General features: G+C 45.0%; 1 protein-coding gene and 2 long non-coding RNA genes across 4 annotated transcripts; 1 reads left to right on the top strand and 2 right to left on the bottom strand.

Annotated features, from left to right (window-relative positions):
* rnf13 (ring finger protein 13) lies at positions 1-25,084 on the bottom strand. 2 transcript variants are annotated; one of them, XM_060067154.1, is made up of 8 exons: positions 24,934-25,084; positions 23,238-23,428; positions 22,011-22,091; positions 14,548-14,673; positions 3,204-3,291; positions 2,270-2,360; positions 1,528-1,633; positions 1-751 (listed from the first exon to the last, which is right to left on the bottom strand). In XM_060067154.1, the coding sequence occupies exons 2-8, from the start codon at positions 23,349-23,351 to the stop codon at positions 611-613; spliced, it is 747 nt and encodes a 248-aa protein (XP_059923137.1). In that variant the 5' UTR covers positions 23,352-23,428; positions 24,934-25,084; the 3' UTR covers positions 1-610. The 2 variants fall into 2 exon arrangements, with proteins under 2 accessions (XP_059923137.1, XP_059923136.1); XM_060067153.1 differs by having other exon boundaries at positions 24,805-25,017.
* On the top strand, positions 3,891-6,150 carry LOC132469125 (uncharacterized). Its single transcript, XR_009528362.1, has 2 exons — positions 3,891-4,123; positions 4,421-6,150. It is a non-coding gene; the product is annotated as an uncharacterized LOC132469125 (long non-coding RNA).
* On the bottom strand, positions 6,107-12,624 carry LOC132469124 (uncharacterized). Its single transcript, XR_009528361.1, has 2 exons — positions 11,880-12,624; positions 6,107-11,829 (listed from the first exon to the last, which is right to left on the bottom strand). It is a non-coding gene; the product is annotated as an uncharacterized LOC132469124 (long non-coding RNA).

The raw sequence follows: 25,084 nt of genomic DNA, 5'->3' as shown, positions 1-25,084 counted from the left end.
TATTATTCAGAAACTATTTAATCAGTATATATGTGCGTGCGCTGGACTGAATACAGACAGCAGCTTGGCCGAGAATTAAAGCAGGCTTACTTACAGTTGTCATACTAAACGACTCAACCCTAGGACTGGTTTGGAACAGCCCTTCTCTATTCTATGATGATAGATGCCGGGCTTGAGCACACCGGAAACACTTTTATGACATCTTTCAAACGAAATCACATACCAGGAGTTAAGAGGATGAGTGTATAGTTAGATCTATTAAATCCCCAAAAAATGATTTCACTTCATTTCAACTGTACATTGCGTTCTCCTGTTCTATTCGGCGACAATTGTTGACCCCTCAAGCAGACCCAGTCCACGTTTTTTAAGGTTAAAGGTGACATATTATACCACTAGGTGTGAGAGTGAATAGCCGTTACGAGCCGTTTTAGAAAATCGGCCTCTTCGGACATCACAGGTGGTCGTGTCCACCGAGATGTATGACGAGAGAGAGATGAGCAACGTTGGCTACAGTCCTGGTAGACTGATCCCTCCAGCACACATCTAGGTGAACACGGCCCACTTGTGATGTCAGAAGAAGCCGATTTTCAAAACGGCTCGTAGCGGCTGATCACACGTCGCACACCCCCCGGCGGTACAACAGCGCGTGAGCCGTACCTTTCTTGTACTTGTGGATGGGGAGCTTCTTCAGTTGGTCTTTGCGCAGACGGCTCCGTCGGGCCCGGTGGCGATCCTGCACGAACTTGGTGATCTAGAAGAGGTTGACGTCATGTCAGACACAACCGACGCGGGCCCGCCTCAAGCAGTCGTCTGTACGGTCGGAACGGTGCAGTCTGTGCCTCTTGTGTGCTGGGTCAGAGCCCTCACAGGGAACAGCCTGAACTGAAACCATCACCATCCTGCTATGCACCATTACAACCTTCAAGTCACAACTCAAAACTCACCTGTTCAAACTCGCACACAACGTCTAACTGATCACTGTTTTGATTGGTTTTTTTTGTTTTGTTTTGTTTTGTCTTGTTTTTGTTTTATTTATTGATTATTGCTTATGTTTATTTATTTATTTTTTTATTTTTTTCCACAATGTCTTGTTTTTTAAAAAATGTATGATGACTATATGCTCTGTAAGGTGACCTTGGGTGTCTTGAAAGGCGCCTCTAAATGAAATGTATTATTATTGTTATTATTATGTCTGCGGGGGTATGTCTGCCATACAACCATTCATGGTTTGCATGAATGGTTGTATGGCTATACGTTGTAATGGAGTCTATTGACGACCTGTTATACTGTTGCTGTGTGTATTCTTTAATATGTTTACTTTTTAAGCCATCCTGTGACTAGCTTAACATCTATCCAAAGGACTTCAGTTGAAAATTAGCCTGCTGGCTATCACTGGTACATTTACAGAAATGTAGATTAATGTGCACTGTCCCTCCAATAAATTAAATAAAATGAATCTTTTAACCATTCCTTAACCATTGTAGGTAGGCTGTGAGCGAACGAGGGGCCGGCTCCTGCTATACCCACCATGAAGACCACGATGAGGATCAGACAGATCCCCACGATGATGAGGAAGGGGATGAGGTAGTATTCCAGAGGAAGGCTGAAGTCGGGCATCAGGACCACGTGGCCCCTGGGGAAAGCGACCGGGAGCCCATGTGAGCGGAAACTTCCATTTAGAAACATGACTCTAGGGTTGTGACGGCATACGATCGCAATGTCATGCTCACAGTTCACGATGACACCGCGAAGTCCATGCATCTGATTAATGGCGGCCTAGTGTGTTGCCAAATGAGCAGTGGGCTTGTAATTACAGATGTAGAACAGCGTCGGCCGGAGTGTTGTAAATACATGCTACTTCCATTTGGCCCACACTGACGTCACAGGCACACGTTAAACATTCACTCGCGGGGAAAACTCTGCTAATGTTTATGATACGTCCCAAGCATACTCAATGTCAACAATGTAGAGAGGCCTCCTGTGAGACTCGGTGCGGTTGGGTCTGAGCTATCTTTAACGGATCAAGACATTCTGTGTTATCGGATTAGCCCTGTGGCAGCGGAGTGCTCAGGAACTACAATACAGGTCTGTCCTGGTTCTGGAGGCTTGCGGGCGCACACTGGAGATATTAGGACACATTCAAGGCACGAGTCCATCAGAAGGCGTCAGAGGCGATGGCAGGACAGGGTATAATGGTGGGGAAGCTTGGGTGAATGATGGCCTCTGGGTGATGGATTGACAGGCAGATGACGGTTGACGTCAGACTCACCCCTTGTCGTACAAGTAGTCCTCCTTCAGAGAGTTGGCCGTCTCCTCGCTGATGAACACAGATGGAATGTCTATCTGCTTCATGACATCCACTGGGACATAGACATGGAGCAGAAGCCATTGGTTAAACATGGAAGGACATGGCAATGATATTACATATTTTAAAGCGCTTTTCAAGCCACACAAAGACACTTTAAAGACATATATTAGACATATTACACACACATACATGCAAACACAAGTAGGTGTATGGATGCACGTACGTTTGTACTTAGTATACATACGCGCACACACACACACAGACACACAAACATACGGGCACACACACATACACACACACACACGCATTTACATCTCAACAAAAAATCTCCAATTATTAAGAGCCGAATCAAATCAAGGGAATAGTCACAGCCTACTCCAATTCATGCAGCGCAAGGACTTTATAGAAGATTCTCGTAAAACAACACACGAGTACAACACGCTTCTGTTGAGAACAAGAGTGCTAGGACTCCCTCCACACCGTATCGTGCGAGGAGCCAGTAAAACTAGTTTTGCATTGCAAACCTGCCGTATTAGCTAGTTTAATTAGCTGCATTAGCTAGCTTTACATCTTCGTCTCCATCTCTTCCCCCCCCCCCCCCCCCTGCTTACTATAAGACACCGGTTTAAAAAGTGGAGCTAAGCTAAGCTAAGCTAACAGGGGGTTGACCCGTCTAGACTCTGGCACCGACGCCTCTCTACGGCAGCGGGAACCATGGCAGAGAGACATCCTGGCTGGGGATCTGAAGAGGCTAATTGGGCGAACACCGGGGGCCAAACACAATGAGGCACACGCGCGCACGCGTTCTCCCTCTACTCTTTCGGCGTTCCACGGTTTGTGTTTTATGGCCCGGTCGAAGGCCTCAATGGCAGCGGGGCGTGGTCTGGTTACTCACGATCGTTGGAGCCCATGCTGATTAAGTCATCGGAGTCCACATTGTGCACAATGGCCGCCTTGTACCCGGCCTTCTGCGCGTTGAGGACCTGTTGGGAGACACACAGACCACAGTGTTGGGCTTTGTGCGGTCGGCCGCTCACCTGTCTCCTTCATCGTGCTTTATTGTTTTACTGCCGCTCGGCTGTCTGGCAGAATAATAAAATGCTTATCATGTCGTGTTATACGATACATTGGAAAGATGTGAAGAAAATATCATGCTCTTGTTGATTTAGAGGAGGGATGTTCGTATGAAGTATGAATAGCAGCAAACAAGGAAGAGTATATCCATTAGAAATTGTGGTGAATAGGTTTAGTACCTGGTGTATTGGAAATGTACAGCGGAGTGACGTTATGTCATTATCATTATTCAATTATAATTTCGCAGCGTTCCTTATTATTTCATTGCGTTGCGGCAACCAACATTCATAGTATCATGATCAATGTAAAATCATAGAGGGGGATGATTTTACGCTAAGCCCTTCTGGGTTCCTCGGCTCTCCTGCACCGTCTATGCCATGTTTGCTTTGATATTGACCGTTTCCTTATCACCTCCTTTGTGCTAATGAAGGAATAAAGACATAGTTGAGCAGTGCTGTAGCTGTATGGTGGCTGCTCTGGGGTTTGTGCGTTGCTTCGTGGGTGTTTTTGAACGATTGTTAGGTTGTTCGGCAAAGTCGCTAGGGTGTTGTTGTTGTTGGTTCGGGTTGTCGGTGTGGGGGGTTGCTAGGGTGTTCTAGATGGTTGCTAGGAATTCTGGGCTGTTTCTATGGTGTTCTGTATGGTTGGTATAGTCTTGTAGCTGGTCGCTATGGTGTTCTGGCTTTGTGCTAGGGTGTTTTGGGTGGTTGCTAGGTGGCTCTAGATGTTTTTTGTATGTTTGTCTTTTGTATGTTTTGTATGTTTTTGTATGTTAGGGTTAGGTATGTATTCCAATGTATTCCACTCCTATCATGTGTGTGTGTGTCTGTGGACAACAACACGCTTGAGAAATGGTGCGCGGCACATGGGAGAGTGCCGAGAGAGTTAATCTTTTTTTTTTTTTTTTTTTTACTTTTTTATTTGCTGGGCTCGGTCCGATCCTGAATCTGCAGGAATTATGTTTCTAGCCCCTTCCTAGGCCGAGAAAATAACTTAAAACCAATTTCTTTTTTTTTTTTTTCTTTTTTTTGGGGTTAGGGTTAGGGAATAAGCATGATGTGGTGGTCTGGGTTGATGATATGGTGATCTGGCTTGTGATATGGTGTTCTAGGTGGTTGCTAGGGGGATTTAGGCGATTGCTAGGCTGTTCAAGATGGTTTCCATTGTGTTCTAGGTGGTTGCTAGGAGGTTTGGGTGTTTTCTATGGCGATCTATGCGAGTTTCTGTAGGTGTCTGCTAGGATTTACTGGGTGGCTGCTCGGGTGTTTATGATAGTTGCTATGGTTTTCTCGGTGGGTGCTAGTTAGTTCTTGGTTTAAAAAGTCTAATCTCCATAAAACTTTGGAGGATAGTAAGATAGTGTATAAAGTTATATATTTATTGTTTTGTGCAAAGTATAGATGAGTTGAGGGGGGAAGTTTGGAAATAATAAGAATAATAATTAATAGATAGAGAATAAGAGTTAAAACTGCTTAAGCTGCACACCTGACTAGTGATGAGTGAGAAATGTTGGATAACGTATTGAGGAAGTAGAACAGTGAGTAGGGTTTATGAGAGAATGGACTGAACAGGAGGAGGGAGAGGGGGAAGAGGCTAAAAATAAAATACTCTTTCCCCGGGATGTTCAATATCACACATGCACACACACACACACACACGCACACATGCACACACACACACACACACACGCAGACACACACACACACACACGTATGACGAAGCGATAAATGGTGCCACATCAGATCGAGATCTGCAACGGTTGCGCTGAGTGTTTATATGTGGCTTACTGACCATGTGGGACGTTACTCAGCAGCCACCTCAGCGAATCACTTAGAAAGAAGACCTCGATGCTATTCACAATCCACGTGATGTTAGCGGTGTGAATCTGCTGCTTCACTGCGTGTGTACATGCAAGTGGGGATTCATATTTCTAAATAAATCAGGATTGGAGAGGATCATTTACAGGACTTACAGAGCGTGAGAGAGCGAGAGAGAGTAGACCAGTAGCACAACAGTCTTCCATTATTAAATAGTCGTTTCTGCCAACAGTTCATCTGTGCGCGCATGCTTGGGGGCGAGGAGGATCTGTTTTCTCGTTTATCAGCGAGCTACGAGCGTACGCTTTCATACGCAGCGCGCACTTTCGGCAACAGAAGTGGTCTGTGCTCAAAGCGAGGAGGCAAAACAGGAAATGATCCCCAGCAGGATGTATAGGCAACAAGAGACGCAGGAACAGAGACTCATGGATGGCGGCTCATGCGGGGCCCGAGAGCCGCCCTGGCAAGAGTCAGCCGGAGGTCACGATCCTCGCTCCACACTGCCCTTCATCTACGGACACGGCTTCCTTCATGACTCTAATTGCAGCGTTTATGCTTGAAAAGTGATGGGAGAAGGGATGGCTGTTTTTGGAGTTGTTAAATAGAGCGCAAAGGATATATTCCTGTTGGATGGCCTACCCGTCTAGCTCCACTACGGCCATGGCTTGTTGCGTAAGCGAGCCACATGTCATGTCCCAACAGGTGTTTCCACTGCTGACATCGGAGAGTGCGTTTTTGTTGTGCATGCATGTCAATGAACAGTGGACACAGTGTAAACACAATGTGCTGCACCATTTAAATGTTTAAATGGAAGTGTGTGTCTCTGAGGTTAGTCAGGAGGTTGTGACTCAAAGTGTATTCAAATATCAGATACTGAGCGTTTTGGATATACTTCTTTGGAAACAGGATGAAGTATGGAAACAGAAGATTCTGTCAAGACTAAAACCTGTTGGTTTTTAAAAAAAAATTGCTTTCCTTTAAAGGATTAAGAAAATAAACCATGTCGACTCTGGGCCAGCCCATATGCTGCTCATTTGGGTATGTCTTGGTTTCTACTTGTATTTCTGTGACTGTGCATCCTGGACAACCATTGTTGTGCTTTAAAGCCTTCAACATGCATCGAGAAGGAAATAGGATGTGACAGAATGATCCTAAAACGAATCTCCATATGTGCTTAAACAAAGACACAGGAAATCGCTATACATTACACAAAGAGCCGGAAACACCATCTTTAAATTTGATTATACATAGGGGATATTATAGGATAAAATGCCACTGCATTTCTTACTAACAGGCTGCATGTAACTAGGTATAACGTCGTGTATTGATGCACAATGATGGTTAAACATGTATTGCTGGGATTTCTTATATGTCCTGCCCCTCTATTGGTCAGGTTTGTCACAAAAACCTACAAGGTAACCGAGCCGAGGACGACAAAAGGAAAGGCAACTACACAAAATCAGGTTCAAAGCATGGAAACCGTGCTGCGTTTGCTGAACGTAGAATACAGTCGTTGGATCAATAGCCACAGTATGCGCAAGCACATCCGAGTGAGGAAAACGATGTTTGAGCAGGAGGGTGCGAGGAATGGCTGTAACAAATCAATCATGATAACAACGCGTATGTCCTACGCTGCAGGCCGCTGTCGAGGTACGACTGCATTATTAACGAGGGCTTCTCACGCTGATCTGAGACATCACGGCGTTGTGGAAAAGGCTTTAGATACTGGAGGTACACGTCACTCTAGCAGCACTGTGATGTGACACAAGCATATTCAGCAACATCAAGGACAAAGAAAAAAAATAGAACTCCAGCCTGTTGGTCAGGGGATTTTGCGTTTATTTTGGTGTTTACGTTTCTGCGTGCGCGCGTGTGTGTGTGTGTGTACGTTTCTGTGGGGTTTGTTTACTTGTGTGTGTGTGTGTGTGTGTGTGTGTGTGTGTGTGTGTGTGTGTGTGTGTGTGTGTGTGTGTGTGTGTGTGTGTGTGTGTGTGTGACGGAATTGTGTGAGTGAGTGCGTATGTGTTTCTCTGCATGTGCAGGCAGAGAAAGTCTGACACCACTGAGGAGATCCAGAATTGCGTCCATGTTAACAAAGTATAGTGCTGTCTTTTGTCCGTGCCTTGTCACTGCAATGTTATGCAGAGACATACGTGAAGCCGGGCGCAAGACAGCAGTGGGATTCCATGTGTTTCAGTATTGTGTGGGGCGCTATGAAAGACCTCAGTGTATGTCTGGAGGCAAATCCACACACACACACACACACACACACACACACACACACACACACACACACACACACACACACACACACACACACACACACACACACACACACACACACACACACACACACACACACACACACACACACAGACGCACTCGCTAGCAGATGATTTTGGTTATGTGTAACAACAGAATCCAGTGACACCGACACCCATGCACACACAACGCCTGTGTGTGTGTAACGGTAATGGTCTGTCTGTGTGAATGTATGCCTGCGTGATGATGGAATGTGACAGTGTGTGTGTGTGTGTGTGTGTGTGAGAGTGTGACAGTGTGTGTGTGTGTGTGTGTGTATTTTCAAATAGTTCTTGAATTTCATCCCGATGTCCTTGGCGTACAGGGTGTAGGCAGTATGAAATATATAGCGAACACCACATTCCAGCAGAGGTTATTTCGCAATTGTTCACCAACAGAAATGTAGAACAGAAATGAGGTCCGTAAACATATCGTTTTGGACGATCCAACTGTATGATACCTTTGAGGTCTCAATAAGGTCCTCAATAAGTAGATCCATCTGTTAGGACCCACCGTAGAGTTAACCATAACAGCAGAAGAAGTGTCTCCATGGACATTTGAAACGCGACACTTAACACGTGTCTTTTGAAAGTAGCCTGCAAAAAGAGTATCATACGACTGGAATTTAGGTACCTATGTTTGTTTAGCCAAGTGGCATACCTGATAGCGGCCGGGGAGATATTTCAAACAACCTTAGTGGCAAGTTAGAAATGGTTTTGTTTAGGAATTAGCTTTGCAAAGGTTACGTTAAAGATTTGGTAGGAAAAGGTCAGGTTTAGTTATTAGCTTAGTGATAGTGGTTAAGATATGGTCATAGTTAGTAATGTTTAATGTCAGGCATTAGCTTTGCGATATTTAAGTTACGATGTTGGCTAAAATGGTCATAGTATTCGTTTCGCAGTGGTGTTTGTTCAAAGTGGTTGTGTTTTTTCCTAAGATTTGAGATGTGTGGTTAAGGTCAGTATGTGACCTTGGTAGAATGGCGATGTGCTCATCGCCATTCTACCATTCCTTTTTAGCCTAACTGTTTAGTGACATATTCCTAATCAAGTCTGTTAAGTCTCTCCTGCTAGACTGCACTGGCACACGAAAATCTACTATATGAAGGTTCCCTGAACGGTTGAAGCCAGCCAAAGTGTTTTGCTTTTATACGAGTGAGATTCATGTGAAAACGCAAATAAACATACGTGAATACCACCAAAATATATACTTGGTGGTCATATATCCATCACATACTCTGTTATTTGCATCACATCCTGTCTCAAATACTGGCTGCTGAGATTCAAGGGACAGAGGGTTTCTGTGTGTGGACAGAATGATGTTGTGGGGGATGGAGGGTCACTCACCCCAACCCAGTTACTGGAATTAGAATTTGTCTTATTATTATTACTACTATTATTCTTGTCTCTGTAAGGAGACGATCTTGTTGCGGGCAGTCTACATGCCAGCATGCAGTCTGTCTGCCTGGGATTGGGGAGAGTGGAATTTGACCTCTAAGCTGGCTCGCCCTGTGTTTGCATGGGCAAAGATAAGGACATTTAGTACATTCCTGAGACTGGGGGGAGAAAGGGAGAAAAGGAGAGAGAGAGAGAGAGAGCGATAGAGAGATAGAGAGAGCGATGGAGAGAGAGCGAGAGAGAGCGAGAGCGAGAGAGAGCGAGAGCGAGAGAGAGCGAGAGCGAGAGAGAGCGAGAGCGAGAGAGCGAGAGAGAGAGAGAGAGGGTTGTGGGGAATGGAGGTCGACACGACTACAGGGGAGACGGTCATGGGGAAGAGGATGAGATCAAGAAACAAAAATGGATAGAAGAGTGAGAGGAAGTGGCAGCAGGAGAGAGGAGGGGAAGTATAAATACACAACATGGGAAGTCGAATATGATGTGAGCTCTAGAGAAACAAATTAAACAGAGTAACTATATAGGTTCACATACATAATCCGATAAAGCCACCCACCCACACAAACACAAACACGCACACGCACACACAGACACGCACATACACTTTGTAGCGTAGCCCAATCTTAATCTAGGCCCCAGGGGTCCTAATATCTGACTGTAGCGGCGAGTGTCTGAGCGCCATCCTTGATGTTAATTGAACCTTCTCTCTGCTACTTAATTACTGCCAATCCTGAGAGACCGCACAGGAATGAATAATCCCGTTTTCTTCCTCAGGACTGCATTTCTAAAGAGAGTTCAACTTGACATCTGTTCTCGCTCTGGTAAATGACTTGTTAATGAATAGCTAATCGCCGCAAATAGCTTATGCTGACAAAACTGATGACGATATTACCTGGGAGTGTCCAAGTATGGGACAGCAGTTGGGTGGGACGCTCTAACGTGATATGATATCATGGTTTGTTATCGATAACACGTGGAGACAGAAGATAGCCTTTCACTGGAAACAGCTCTGGGTTTAACTCATGGTTAAAGATCACTTAATCCAATCTGTATCAAATCACAGTAAATACATCATCTTTTCAATGGGTGTAGTCATCCTAACTTCTCAGCCAAAAAACAATATTGTTAATGTGCATTAGTGTAACCCTCCCTAGCCAGGAAGACTCTAGATTAAGCCTCTGTGCTCTGTGGATCAATGGAAGAAGAAAACGCACCCTTCGTCTCCGATCACCAGCACCATTAACCTTGAGTAAGTTAATGTCAACTAACATTTTCATTAGCTCTCACTGTGTTACACAGTCTAGGACACTGGCTGTGAAGGTTGTTGGGAGCTGTGTGCGTGGGGGCAGAGTGCTTCGTCCACACTGGCTTTCTGGAGGACATGGGGTAACATTTTCCAGTTCAGGTAACATTTAGAGTGTGTGTGTGTGTGTGTGTGTGTGTGTGTGTGTGTGTGTGTGTGTGTGTGTGTGTGTGTGTGTGTGTGTGTGTGTGTGTGTGTGTGTGTGTGTGAATGTGAGAGAGCATCAGTGTGAATGTGAATGAATGTGTGTGAGCATATGTGAGTGGGGGAGCCTTGGTGGGAATGTTTGAGAAATGGTGTGTCTGCGAGTGTGTGTGTGTGTGTGTGTGTGTGTGTGTGTGTGTGTGTGTGTGTGTGTGTGTGTGTGTGTGTGTGTGTGTGTGTGTGTGTGTGTGTGTGTCCCCTCCCATCTGTGACCTCTCAATGGTCACGGATCATTGGTGGTGTGTAAATGATGCCATGTGAAGAATCAGTTTGAGTTTGGGAGAGTAGGTCGGGGGGGGGGTCCACAGACACACACACACATGATAGGAGTGGAATACATTGGACAGTCTGAAATCACGTTAACTGAAATCCTGTTAAAAGACAGAAAGCTGGTGAATCAGTATGCAGAACGGAAAGTCCCTTCCTTGTCCAAAGTGCATCTGGACACCCACAGTCACAACAAAAGGTGTTTAATGAATGCGGCCAGTTCACATCACCTCTAGCTGTCCTACACCCCCTTCAAACATTTACCCGACCTATCCACTAATAACTCCTAACATTATATTCTCTCTCTCTCTCTCTCTCTCTCTCTCTCTCTCTCTCTCTCTCTCTCTCTCTCTCTCTCTCTCTCTCTCTCTCTCTCTCTCTCTCTCTCTCTCTCTCTCTCTCTCTCTCTCTCTCTCTCTCTCTCTCTCTCTCTCTCTCCCATGACTCCTGCAGGCAGGCCGCATATCCTACATGTCAGTCGCCGTATGGACTGTGCGTTGAGCGGAACAGGCCATGGTTCCAAGGTCCAGACTGCTGATTAGATAAGACTTTATTGGAGCGAGAGGGCAGTGCCGCCTCAATGCTGCTTTCTGTCCATAACACCACACCGAGGGACGGGGAGAGGGAGATAGACAGACAGAGGGAGGCAGAGGGAGTGAGAGAGACTAGGTTTGTGCCAAAGGTGTTTAAGAGACCACTGTGAAAGTGTTGAAAGAGAGACACACCGGCAGTTATTGGAGCGCTTAAGGCTTGGTTACCGCTGAGAATGTGTGTGTGTGGCTGCGTCTTGAATAGGAGCCAAAGATGACATGTTAAGTGAGGTTCTAAATTATTGTTAGGAGATAACAGATCAATTACAGTGTGTGTGTGTGTGTGTGTGCCAATAACATACATGCATGAGCACGCACACACACAGACACACACATATCACAGTGTGTGCGTGCGTGCGTGCGTGTCCTTCACATCACAAATCAGAGCAGTCTGTTGCTTCAACAAATGTCAACAGAAACAACACCATTGCGAAAGGCACCCAGAGGCGCATGCTCGCACACCCACACCCACCCACACCCACAGTGAGGCTATCTCCAGTCAGGCGGAGCCTGGGTCGTTCATGAGACGCACAGGCAGAACCATCCAGCAGTCAAACCCCTCGACTGGTGACTCAGGTTCACCGGAGATGGGGCTTTAGCGAGGTGGACTCACGCAAACACACACGCTTCCCTGCAACACACAGGACACAGCGCACCTCCATGGAAACGGCCTCACGCCACGCATACACGAGACTAAAAGCAAGTGGTTCCAAAGACCGGCCGACATATCTATAACATGGCATTACAGCCGCCGGCGACAATCCCGATGAACGAATGAATAATAAACATGCAGCCGAAAGAAAAGAGCGAATAGAAGAGGGAGAAGGAAGAGCTAAGTGGCGGTTAATGGCGTAGGAGGGAGCGAGAATGAGACAGAATGGGGTTAGAGCAAGAGAAGAAGAAGCGGTGAGAAGACGGTGACAGCCCCGTTGTTCTCTCCTCACACCTCACAGAGGTAGAGATGTGCACGCCCAGAGATTTGTCACACGTTTTGTGTTATTTCTTTTTTTCTCTTTCCCGTCGCATATCCAGGACGTGCATCCTGCACTTAAGCTGTGAGCTGGAGGGCGGAGGAGGGGGGGTGAAGGAGCAGAGCAGGAAAATGCACCACTGGACCGTCTCTCTCTCTCTCTCTCTCTCTCTCTCTCTCTCTCTCTCTCTCTCTCTCTCTCTCTCTCTCTCTCTCTCTCTCTCTCTCTCTCTCTCTCTCTCTCTCTCTCTCTCTCTCTCTCTCTCTCTCTCTCTCTCTCTCTCTCTCCCCCTTTCTGGGGGTAAACGGTGCCCTCAGAGAGATTGAATGGATATGGTTCCCTAGGGGTCATCAAAGAACCAAAAGGGATTGCTTGGTGACCACGCACACACACACACACACCTCAAAGAGCCCCAGTGCACAGGAAATGCTACCCCTATTTTCTCCCCCTCCACAGTGCCCGCCCCCCCCCCACCCCTCCCTCTCTCTCTCTCTCTCTCTCTCTCTGAAGTAGCTGTGCAGGAATCTGTTAAATATGCACGTGCACACCAACACAGACAAGCATATACACACACACACATGTGTAGTGCTGCAGCGCATACATTCACACACTGCAGTTGAGACGCATCTCCTTTCAGGGGGGGTTAAGTAGGAGAGTGGCCCGTTTATTGCCTGACGACAATCCATTTAAATAGGCCATTATCACTGTTAGCATGTTAGCATCATGAGGCTACCGGCTCGGGCAGCTATTGGTATTTCTCTTTTTCTTCTTTTTAGCGGGAGAGAGAGAGGGGGGGGAGAGAGAGAGAGAGAGAGAGAGAGGAGGGGTTACTGAGAAAGCCCCTTCGGTCAAGATGGCATCTATTATTCCTTTGTTCCCCGGCAACTTCTGGAGGGAACAGAGCTCGTGGGGAGGGAGGGAGAGAGAGAGAGAGAGAGAGAGAGAGAGGGAGAGGCAGAGAGAGAGAGAGAGAGAGAGGCAGAGAGAGAGAGAGAGAGGCAGAGAGAGAGAGCGAGAGAGAGAGAGAGAGAGAGAGAGAGAGAGAGAGAGAATAGAACGTAGTTCCATCAAAGACAGTTAGAGTGTATGTTTCAAGTGAAAGGAGGAGAGGGGAATGGAAGGACAGGAGGTCAAGCGAGAGCGGGCGAGAAATATGGACAGTGGACACTTCCAATTCCAATAACACGCATGCATGAGCACGCAGACACACACACAGACACATCACACACACATACCAACACACACACACACACGCGCGCGCGCGCACACTGAGCAAGGCTCAGATTTCTCGCAAGGCCTGGTACAGTAGAGCTCCGCCCCCCTCCTGAGCTCTGGTTACATAACTCCGCCTCCCCGACTGCACGGCAGTCTCTCTCCGCCCTGGCGGCAGCGGCGGCAGCGGCGGCAGCAGCAGCAGCAGCAGCAGCAGCACGACCAGAGGACCGGCACACATCCACCCATTACCATTGGACCAGGGCTGACTGATTCCAGGTCAGCCGAGCTCTGAACGCCAGCGGTGTATTAAGCCTACCTGCTCTGTTGAATAAACATGGCGTCAGTGTTTTTGTTAGAACGCCTGGTGTTTACCCCTCGGGGTCAGAGCGGGGTCAGGACATGTGCAGGACAGCTGGGGGGTGGGGCGGGGGGGGGAGTTAAAGCTGAGTGATATTGACACAGCCAAGAATAACAATTATGTGGTAATCAAATCAGCGGAATTGGTGTGGTATGTCATTGATATATGAGCCGGCTCTGTGCGTCGCTCCGAATGGAGGACAAAAAAAAAAGGATTCACAATAGGGCTCATAAGGACGGCAAAGCATTGCTTGTTGGAAACATTGTTCTCCAGAGAAAACGGTTCCAGAGGATGAAGCTGTTGGCTTCATGTCGGTGGGGGTGGTGTGTGCTAGACGTGGGTGTTGACATGTATGTTTATACAGGTTTTATGTACATATTTAATCGCTAGAATACCCAAACACTGCTCACTTGCAGTCCCCCTCTGTAGTCTCTACAGAGGGGGGGGGGTCTCTCTCTCTCTCTCTCTCTCTCTCTCTCTCTCTCTCGGCTTCAACCTCCTCCTCTCTCTCTCTTTCCCCAAATCCCTTTGCCTTTCTTACCCTCCCCCATACTCGCATCTTTCCTCATATTAAGGGCCATCAAATACACTCAACAGCATCGGACACATCCCACACAGAGACCCATCCATCCACTGGCGTCAACCACAGGGTGAGGGGCAGCTTGGAGTAAAAGTAGACAGACCCTTGTAAAAACGGTCAAGACCGAAGGGGTGTGACACTGGATGTGGGCGCACTGCAACCTACCTTGATGTCAAAGTTGCAGTCGAAGCGCTTGATGAGGACGATGAAGGCACCCGAGGCGTTGTCCTCTCTGGGCGGGGGCTCGATGGGCATGCACGCATTCTCCGGCCGCGCACCAATCAGGAAACCCTGGGACAGGTGACAGGGAACCATGGGTCAATTATAGGTTTTCAGGTAAATGCTTCTGCTTAAGATGAAACTAACTCTAAATCAAGGCCATCCCATCACAGCTTGCCTGGTTATGTGTAGCTCAGCATCAAAATGATTTATGAAACATGGCACCAGTCGTCCCTTTAATTATCAGTTGCTAATGCTGCATGGGCGATGCACTGTGTTCATTATAATAATGAGCGATGCTACAAGTGGATTTCCTTTGCACAACTTATCTATCTAGTCTACTGTACAACCGCTGTCATCTGATAGTGAACGTAGTGGAGCGTCACTCAAGAATAGTTATCCGCCTAGCAACAAGTTTGTCTGTGATGCAATTTTTTCGTCTATTTACAACAAATAATTTTTTTCCTGTACCATCGCTGATGATCATCCTCAAACACTACTTCCAATATTTGACATCAAGTATATCATATGAGCACCATCTACGGTCACTAAACAGCAGACATACTATACACTCATAGACATACACAGACACATTTACAAAAAGTAATTCATGAGATTTCACTTTTGCAGTATCAGCCAAGGTATAATACAGATTCGATTTGGACATCGGAAGACAGACATGCATCAATTCATAATTAATGAGAGACCTAATAACCCCATGGAATATAATAAAATCTCAGTATCAAACCAAACGCGTGTGTGTGTGTGTGTGTGTGTGTGTGTGTGTGTGTGTGTGTGTGTGTGTGTGTGTGTGTGTGTGTGTGTGTGTGTGTGTGTGTGTGTGTGGTCTGCAGGGGGTGTTTTCAATGCAGTAGATTCTCGTCATCAACATCAGTGCAGCAGATCACTGCACTTAGCTGGGGATGTGATGAATTTATCATCTCGCTATCATTTCCCACCCACCCCTCTCCTTCTCTTTCACCACATCTCTCTCCCTCTCACTCCTACCCCCATCCCTTTCTCGCCATCTCCCTGGGGTGCAAACAAAACGTGTTCATTTTCCTTCACTCTCTCACAACTTCGACCCCTCCACTCTCCTCCCCGCTCTTCATTGTTCGCTTTTTCTCCACCACACTTCTTTCCCTCTCCCCTTTTGTCTCCTGGAGCCTACCTGCATTTACGTCTCTCTCTCTCTCTCTCTACTAGGGAAATCAGAGACACAAAAGACCCCGCCCACACTGCATGACGACTCAGCAATTCATGCCAGACTCAGTCCCATATGCTGCAGCCACACACACGCGCGCGCACACACACACACACACACACACACACACACACACACACACACACACACACACACACACACACACACACACACACACACACACACACACACACACACACACACACACACACACACACACACACACACACACACACACTTCTAGTGGCAGGGAATCTCTGTGTTAGTGCTCATGCGTCTGTGTCCTGCCCAGAGACCGCAATCCACAATGACACATCAAAAAGCGCTTATAAAGCAGCCTGTGACTGGGAGCGTACCAGTTCATCTTAGCGTGGGAGGAGGGGCGGTGCAGGACAGACAGAAGCTCAGGTCTGCAAGCTGAGAGCTCAGTGCTTCTAACTGACAGGATGCATCACTCGCTCCCGGGTCAGCGATACATTTCGGCTGACATTTTGCCACACCAACGTGGGGGCGGTTCCTTGGTGAATACTGCGGCGGGGGACGCAGACGGACGGGTGGAATCCCCCCCGCCTCCAGCATGCCTTTTTTTGGAACATCCCTGCTCAGTTGGTCAATGACGTCACTGTGCCACTGCCTCACATTCCAGAGGGCTCTTACAAAACACGATTAGACAGCGCCCTCTGTTGGTCAGAGATTGCCACTGTTGATGTCATGAAAATGCAGGGCCAACAGATCAAAAACGAACAAACTGAATAAACAACCGATAATCCTCCAGCCTGTTTCAGGGCCTGATGGACTTCAAAAGGAGGACTTTGTACTTTGCGTTTAAAAGCAAAACTAGCATACTCAAAGCTCGCGCTCCGTTCCACAGTATAATGTGAATTTGAATTATGTTTGTTTGTTGGGATGTTGAATGCATTGAGGAGGCAGTCTTTCAGTCAAGTGTTCTGTCCGTAAATGATAACACTGTTCAGCGGCATTGAGTGGGCGGGCCTAATCCCGTCATGTTAAACTCGTGTTAGGCTTCAGCGTAGGCTTGAGTCGGGCAACACAGCCGCATTGTGAACACTCTCTCAGAGCCTTCTGGAAGCAGATTCACCAAACACAGATTAATGCTACGGTTTCCTTTTAACTAACCCCATTTAAACCACTGGAAACAAGAAGTGGAATGGCTTGGTCGGTGACGTACGCTAAAAGTGTTTATCGTTACTGCCCACAAGACACAAAGCAATAAAGAAATAGCCATTTTACCAATAGTGACCAATGCAGGCAGTCAGAGACAGGCAGACAGACCAGCCCAGAGATGGAACCCAGTTGATGAGGTCTCTGAGGTTTAATTTGACAGGATTACACACACAGCGGTTTGTGCTGCTGAGCCAGAGGCCTCAAAGGTCAACGCCGCTGGGGGTGGGCATGGGCTAAACGCCTGAAATGTGAATGCAACTATATTTTAAAAACAACTTACGCAAGATTGGATCTGAAACTACTCTTCCACAATTTAAGGGGCATCTCATCAAGGTTGCCGGTGTGATGCTGCAGATCCAATTGGAAGTGAGAAGGGATGGTATTGGCCCTAGGCTGATTGTTTTTACGGCGGATGTTTAAGCACATGACCACCACTGGTTAATTGGACATGTTTGTGGCCCCAGGTGTGCCCCCCCCCTCAAGCCCTCTTACCTCACTGCCCATGGGACAGGGACATGACAAGGCCATGTGACAGGATGTGACTCAGGGAAAACAATCACTTCCCGTCACCGTTCTGGTTACTCAAATACACAATTCTATCACACGCACACGTGCTCAGGCCCTCCAGATGAATAAAACATATTAGATGTTTCTTATCTTGAAGCACTTTGTATTAAAACCGTGGAACAGGGGATTACCGTCTCCCTGAGAGGGTCAGTTCAGAAAGGTTTGGCTGGTCAGTCACTTACCTTTTGTACCTTTGCATGTGGATTGACTTTTTAAATCAGTGAGGGGTGGGGCTCAATGAACAAAGCCTTAACCTTGGGAGAGAGCCAAGCTTTAAGAGCCTTTTATTTAAAAAGAGAACAGTATAAAAATGAGGTTCTCTAAAAAACTATGCACAGCTGAAAATCAGTCTAGATACATTCCAGAACATTCTGCACAACGACAGATTCACTGCAGAAACTTTCCACAGGAAACCCAAGGCACGCCTTCCCACATGATGTTTGGTTGCGAGGCTGCCCTATACTTAGTGGAACAGAAGTGAAACTGGGCATGGAAAGGGTAGCGAGGCTAATGAAACCTGGGTGTCAGTTTAACTGGGTTTCAGTGACGCCACAGCACCTCTCAAACAAAGGGTCCTCTCCATTTCACTCTGTTTGTTCGACCGTGCACTGAGATTTACCCGTTTTATGGGGGCAGTGTGTGTGTGTGTGTGTGTGTGTGTGTGTGTGTGTGTGTGTGTGTGTGTGTGTGTGTGTGTGTGTGTGTGTGTGTGTGTGTGTGTGTGTGTGTGTGTGTAGCACCTGTAATCCACCATCAACCACTAGAAACCATCAACAAATCTCGTCCACAATTCACATGAGAGCTGCAGTCCTAAATCATGCAGCCGAAATATCCAATTAATCCTTGACCTTAAAAAACTGTACGCATTAATGCAGAAACATATTCAAAATCGTATTCTTAATAAGGCTATGGAAGAGGAAGTGAACAACGTCGTGAGACTATCCGGAAGATTTAAGATTGATTTTCGCGATGAATATCAGTCTGGCTTTGGCTGGTCAGCAATTGATTTCCAAATATGTGCAATTTCCAATTATATTACGTATTTCAGAAAACTCCAGCCGTTCACAAATTATTCTCTGATAATCCTGCCGCTTTGATTTCTTTAACATCGTTATTCAGTCGGTTTCGGATAAAAAGGCTTTGACTGCTACGTAGATCGCTACACTTTTATTTGGCACCGCCATTGTTTTTGTAATTCGGCAGAGTGCGGTGCACCTTGCACGACTTCAAGCGAAACTGCCTCCCTCGAGTACAGATTGTTCTTATCATTCAAAGGTTTTTTGGAAAAAGGCCTTCCACTGGCTCGAGGCACCGATCTGCAGAAAGACACAGAATGGGAACCTGGGGCGATCAGGAGAATTTTTACGAGGCCAGGGGTTTTGTGGCAGCTTTAAAAATCTCCCAACTACGTCAGTGAGCATGGGAGAGACTCAGTGGGGCCCCCTGGGAGAAATACCACCTTCCAAACAGACCATACTTCCAGCCGTTCCAGGTGATATAGAGCAGTCCCAAAGGACGAATAACAACTTGTTTTGTACCAAGTTATCTGCCACTCAAGGTGTTTAGTAGTAAGATTGAAGAGTTCAGTCTAGGTCCTGGAGGGAATTGAGTGAGAGTGTGTGTGTGTGTGTGTGTGTGTGTGTGTGTGTGTGTGTGTGTGTGTGTGTGTGTGTGTGTGTGTGTGTGTGTGTGTGTGTGTGTGTGTGTGTGTGTGTGCGTGTGTGCTTGAAGAGTGCCTTCGATTACATTACTCAAGTTTGTGTCATTTGACTTCCCCAGTCCCTGCTCATTGATCTGTCATTAAACAGCCAAAGCAGAAGCCACTAGTCCTCATGAACTCAATCTTGTTTTCAGGTCACGCTGCTTTCAACGAAAGCTTCTTCTATTGCACGTTATTTTGCTGTATTAAAAGTTTGTCGGTTTAATCCTCGTGCAAGGTGGCCCTGGATCTTTTGACACTGCATGACCTTTGCCTGTCTCCTCATGAAAGTAACAAGATGTCTCTAGCTCTAGTTTTGGTTCTCTCTAACACATCATACACTGTTGATCTCCATCTCTCCCGGAGCTTGGATTTAATGACTTGAGATCGCCATGTCTAGCTCTACCATGTATTCCAGATCAGCATCACACTGCAACAGGCCTTCAAGACAAAGTGCATAACTTTTTCAACATTGGCTTTAGTTAGATTCCTTTTGGAGCCTTTTTCATAAAAAATAGGCTCTGAGTATTATGGTGTGTTTCGTGTACATAGTGTGAATGATGAAAATTGAGCAAAAGCTTCCATCTTTGTCTCACACCAGTCAATAATCTCATTGTCCTTTAATACCTAAGGTTACAATATTTGTACAGCTTCATGTGAATCTTTAAATTAATAAAAAATGTATTTAAATGATTCAATGTCAGTGTCAACAGCAATTTAAATGTATATTTCATTTTCGTTCATTTTGTTCAACACCATTATAGTTTGCCTCTTCAAATAGAGCTTAATTATTTTAAGCATTGGTTTGAAAGTTTACGCAGTTATGCAAGCAAATCAAAACCTCAAACTGATTATATTCCGCCTATGTTTTGCCCCACGGCGCTTTTTAGGCATTTGTGGAATTTTTGTAGTAACACCTGCAGCCTAAAAGTCCGAAAATAACAGAAGTATAAAAATAGAAATATTAAATATAAAATAAAGCTGAAGGCAAGATAAGGGATGGTAGGAAAACCCCTGTCTTCCGAGCTGACCATAACTTGTAGCTTAAAATAGCGGCTGCTATTTAAAGCTATAAAGAACCCTGCCGTCTGGCACGACACATTGAAGGCTGCATGAGGTTAACAGAAGTAGAACAGACTAAATCTTAACTGTCCCCGAGTGTGGAAGAGACTTGTCAAGGCCATTACTGGTGGAGCCATATCTACAATTAAATGGATCAGTGATTTAAGCGGAAAAAGTAAAAATATATTTAAAAAAAAAAAAAGGGCTGATTGCAAAGTATTGGAGAAGTAGAGTTTGGATCACTGAGGGTCTGCTCTAAAAAATCAAAAGGCTGGTTTGCTACAGTTACTTTAAGGGACCAGCTCAGACACATAGCTTCACTGGCATGGGTTGAAGATGACCCTCAGTAACATGCAATTGGAAATCATTTGTTGTTATTTTGAAGTATGGCAATTATTTGTGTGCCCTCTATTGGCCGTGGATCACATAAGGGTTAGTTAGCTTTAAAAGATAACATGCAACACTTAAGTACCCTTTTTTACCTTTGATTTTTTTGCAGATGCAATTTCACACCAATGTGGTAGAGTTTCAGACATTTTATGGGATTGGCCTTCTTGATACTGAGCCTGAACAAGACTGAGGTTCTTCCAACATACCCGTCTGTCGTATGCTGCTTTGATTGAGGTTGAGGTACTTGCTCTGTGCCACATTGTAAATGTGATGACACATGTAATGTGTCATCTGGTTTTATGCCATCTACCACTAAGTGGACTAACCTCAAGGTGTAACGTGAGAATTGACAACACAAGCATATCACACAAGGAGTATCAAAGGGTTCTGAGTGATATCGGCGGTTGGAAGATCTCCAAGGTAGGGACCACAAATGATAAAATACACGTGATGCCTTGACTTTTTACTTCCACTTTTTACCTGGAAGACTATCGAAGACTATCAATGCCTAAGAGAAATATGGAATCTAACAAAAATAAAAAATACAAGAATTAAAATTGGGTTTCGTACTGGCTTTCAGACGAGGTACCATCCAACGATGACAGCACCTTCTTGTTTTAGGTAACCGACATCCCCACATCAAACCAGAAACAGGCTCACACACAAACGTTTGTGTGTGGTATTTTTGCTTACGGCAAGCGTTCATGTGCCAGAAGCCCTGATAGAAAAACAACAACGACCGGTTCTTGACAGGATTGAGCTCCACAATGGCTAGCTTAGAGGAGCAGACATGAATCACCCACAGCACTGTTGATCAGCTGTGTGGTTCAGCAAGGACCTCAGTGTGATGTCCATACCGCGACCACACTCTGACTTTAGAACAAAGCTTTTAATGTTGATAACACTCAGCGCAGAAGAGCTTAATCCATGCTGATAGAAAGTTAAAACCCGGCTGCCATGCTTAGGATTAGTTAAAATTAATTCTAGGAAATTTGCCCAGGAAATAAAAATATTGATCTGTATATTATACATTATTTCTTAATTTACTCTTGTTCTTTTTTTACAGACAGACACCAATCAACCGCTAAAAACCGAAGATACCTTTACAGATTCATGTTTAGAAATGGATACAAATTAAACATAAATATCACATCGAAAACACTGTATATTTATTATTTACTGTACCATTTTATTGAATGCATGCATGTATTCATAAAGATGCTATCCACAACATATGGAATGTCTATTGCATTTGATGATGCTACCTGTGACCCTTGACCTTTGACTCGAATCTTTGCTCACCTTTAGTCCATCGCTGGGAAGTCGATAACCAAACCGTGCAGGTAGGTCATCAAAGTTTCCTGTCTTGTTGTCGAATGAGTACTGTAAGAAAAGTAAATCCGACATTATTTCTGTAATTATTTTCTCAAATGAAAGAAAGACTGGATCATATATCCAAGGTCCATCCTGAGGTTTAAAATTAAATCCATGGTAACATAGGGTATGATATTGGACTACAAAGGATTTACTTTATTGTTTTACAATTCTGTGAAAAAAAAAAAGGACTCAGCACAAATGCACATAGGTGAACATTAGCTTAAAAAATGTAAGGTGAATGATGTTAAACAGCACTGGGCTCATTTCATGAGCAAGGGAAATTCAGAAAGATTTGTGATTTGACTTTGATCAAAGCGCATACTATGAAAGAATGAAGAATGGAACCGAGTGTTCATACAGCAGAAGAACATTCATCTGAAAACTCGGCACGGCATGCTGTTCTACTAAAGCTCTGAACATGTTTCTGCTTGGTTTATCCGAGTCCTTCACGGACAGACAATTGTTTTCCGTGTGTTTTCAATCTATACTGAAAACACTCACGTCTGGCAGCCTACGCCTCGCATCATTCAACCAAATGTACAGTACAGGGTGATATATTATAGGACCAACTCAACAACCAATGTGAAAAAAAAAACTCTGGGTAATAGCTTGCCAAAAAGGTTACATGTTTTAATATCTTTGAGTCTAATAAAACGGATAAAGTCCCCCTAAAATATTAAGGATATGTGAGCCGAAGGTAAGAATTAAAAATGCTTTCTTTAATGAAATGCCATTTCAAACAATTCAATGTTAGTATTGTCAAGCGAAATGTAATTTCTCAATCTACTTATTTTATTGTAACAATAAATTACTTTCACAATTTCTGGAGTCAGACGTTTACCAGGGGCAATAAAAAATGACTTCCTTTTTTGAATGAGGTGTAATATAATAATAAAAAAAAATTGAATAATGGTTTATGGACAGGAAAGCAAAAACTGGCTTAAAACTCCACACAGGAGATAGAAGTAAAATAACTGAAAACTATCTTTTCACTTTCAGAACGGATATGATATGAGGAGTCAAAAAGGTATTTCACACGCACACGCACCCCCACGCACACGCACACACACACACACACACACACACACACACACACACACAATTAAGAAACTGAAGGAAATACAGACAGACAGATAGACACTTTTGACTTACGGCAACGATGTCAGCCTCCACGGGCAGAAGGTTGAGGAAGGCGAAGAGCTGGACCGTGAAGATTGTGTAGATCTGTGTGGCGGACAGCATCAGCATGCCAAGGGACAGCAACATCTTGGCATCACTCTGTGGAACTGCTTTACCTCCCCGACACACTCACACAGGTCAGCAGAGAGTGCCTGGGGTCACACCTGCGAGAGATGGGCAGGTGGAAATCCTTTATTTACACCACTAGAAACATGGATGCAACACTATGGCATTCCATGGGGATTATTCTGATGATTATTACGCAGGTAATGGTATTAGCCTAATAAACGGTTGTGTTTGGGGAACATGTTTGTGTCACGGTCCCCTGGATAGTATTGAGAGCGGAAAAATAAGTGCTACGTTCACTTACATTTCCTTAAAAAGTATTCAGGCTAGAAAACAATATTAGTAACCCTATTACACAAAAGAGAAGTAGTCGTCCAACCATTATAAACTATGGGTTTAATATCAAACCTGTCCACTGTCCAGATAGAGCATTGCTAGCATGGACAGATGTCCTAAGAACATATGAATATATAGGACATCTTTGTGTTCAATTATATAGAGAAAAACGAATGGTTTCAATCCAGCACACTCAACAAGTTGCAATGCTCCATGTATCGGATATGCTCACTTTAGTTCCCAAAGAATAACAATATTCAATTGCATAACTTAACTATCGATAACGATCTCCAAATAGCGCCAGTATTAGAATACCAGAATACAGTGTTAGAAGCAGAAACAGTAAATGTTAATACTCAATGACGTTGATGGTTATTTAAAGGTATACATTCATTTCTGAGTCAGATCATTATTATATCTGACTACACCACAATACCTTGAACAGAGATTTGGGCAAGGCCTTATCGTCGGGGTAATAGGCCAACATCAGTTAATGGGGGTAGCAATTCCCTTAGCTTAACATTAATACAGAATCAACCAACCAAGTAATAATATGATTAAAAGGTTAATAATAATAATAAACTACATTTAATATTATAATCATAAACAATAAAGATAAGATGGGAGGCTGTGTCGATACAATTTGAAAGCACTTGAGAAACTAATTGGGGAAACCGCAAGAAATGGGAAGTAAAAGCAATGTTAGCGATCCTCATTGCAGCTGGAGAGAGATTTTTCTATTATGACAACCAGCTTACGAAACTAGGCAGGGTTCAATATATTAAACCAGCTCGTTTGAGGGCTGTATACACCACCTTGCATTCTGTATCGTGCCGACACGCAATAATTAAGCAAATGACCAGTGAAGAGCATGGTCATCTATGTGAAATACAGTCCAATGAATCTCACTGACACATATAACAAGACTAGTAAACCGCTTAAGACTTTGGAAACCGCTATGTAACCGAATAAGATCGAGGTCATTCGCATGACAGGACATATGATGATAGCTTCACGGGGCCTCTGGTAGAAGCACGCCGTGTCTTGGTGTGGCAGACCAGCTATCCTGAAGCTGACCGTCCATCAGCAGCGTTAGCATGTTGCTAGGCCAACTAGCTGGCTCGACGTAGATCCTTACCTTTCAATGTTTCAGGAGGTGTGTCTTTTCTATAGAATAAGATACCCGTGTGTACATAACAGGCTGTAGCTACGTGTGGGTAATACAGTGCACAATCAAGATGATATGTGATAACTTCATTCCGTTTACCAGGCAGGCCCGTACGCCGGAGAATGTCAACAATAATCCGCTCGCTAGATTTTTCGTGTAGGGATGCGAACTTCCGCCATCACACACGCCTCGAGCCAAATACAGATTTTCCATTGGTCAGTTTGCCTGTCAGTTATTTCCAGTACGTAAT

This window comes from Gadus macrocephalus, chromosome 12, assembly GCF_031168955.1.
Source record: "Gadus macrocephalus chromosome 12, ASM3116895v1".
NCBI classification, from domain to species: Eukaryota; Metazoa; Chordata; class Actinopteri; order Gadiformes; family Gadidae; genus Gadus; species Gadus macrocephalus.
Note: the sequence above shows the minus strand (reverse complement) of the source record. Positions and strands in the feature narration are given on the sequence as shown.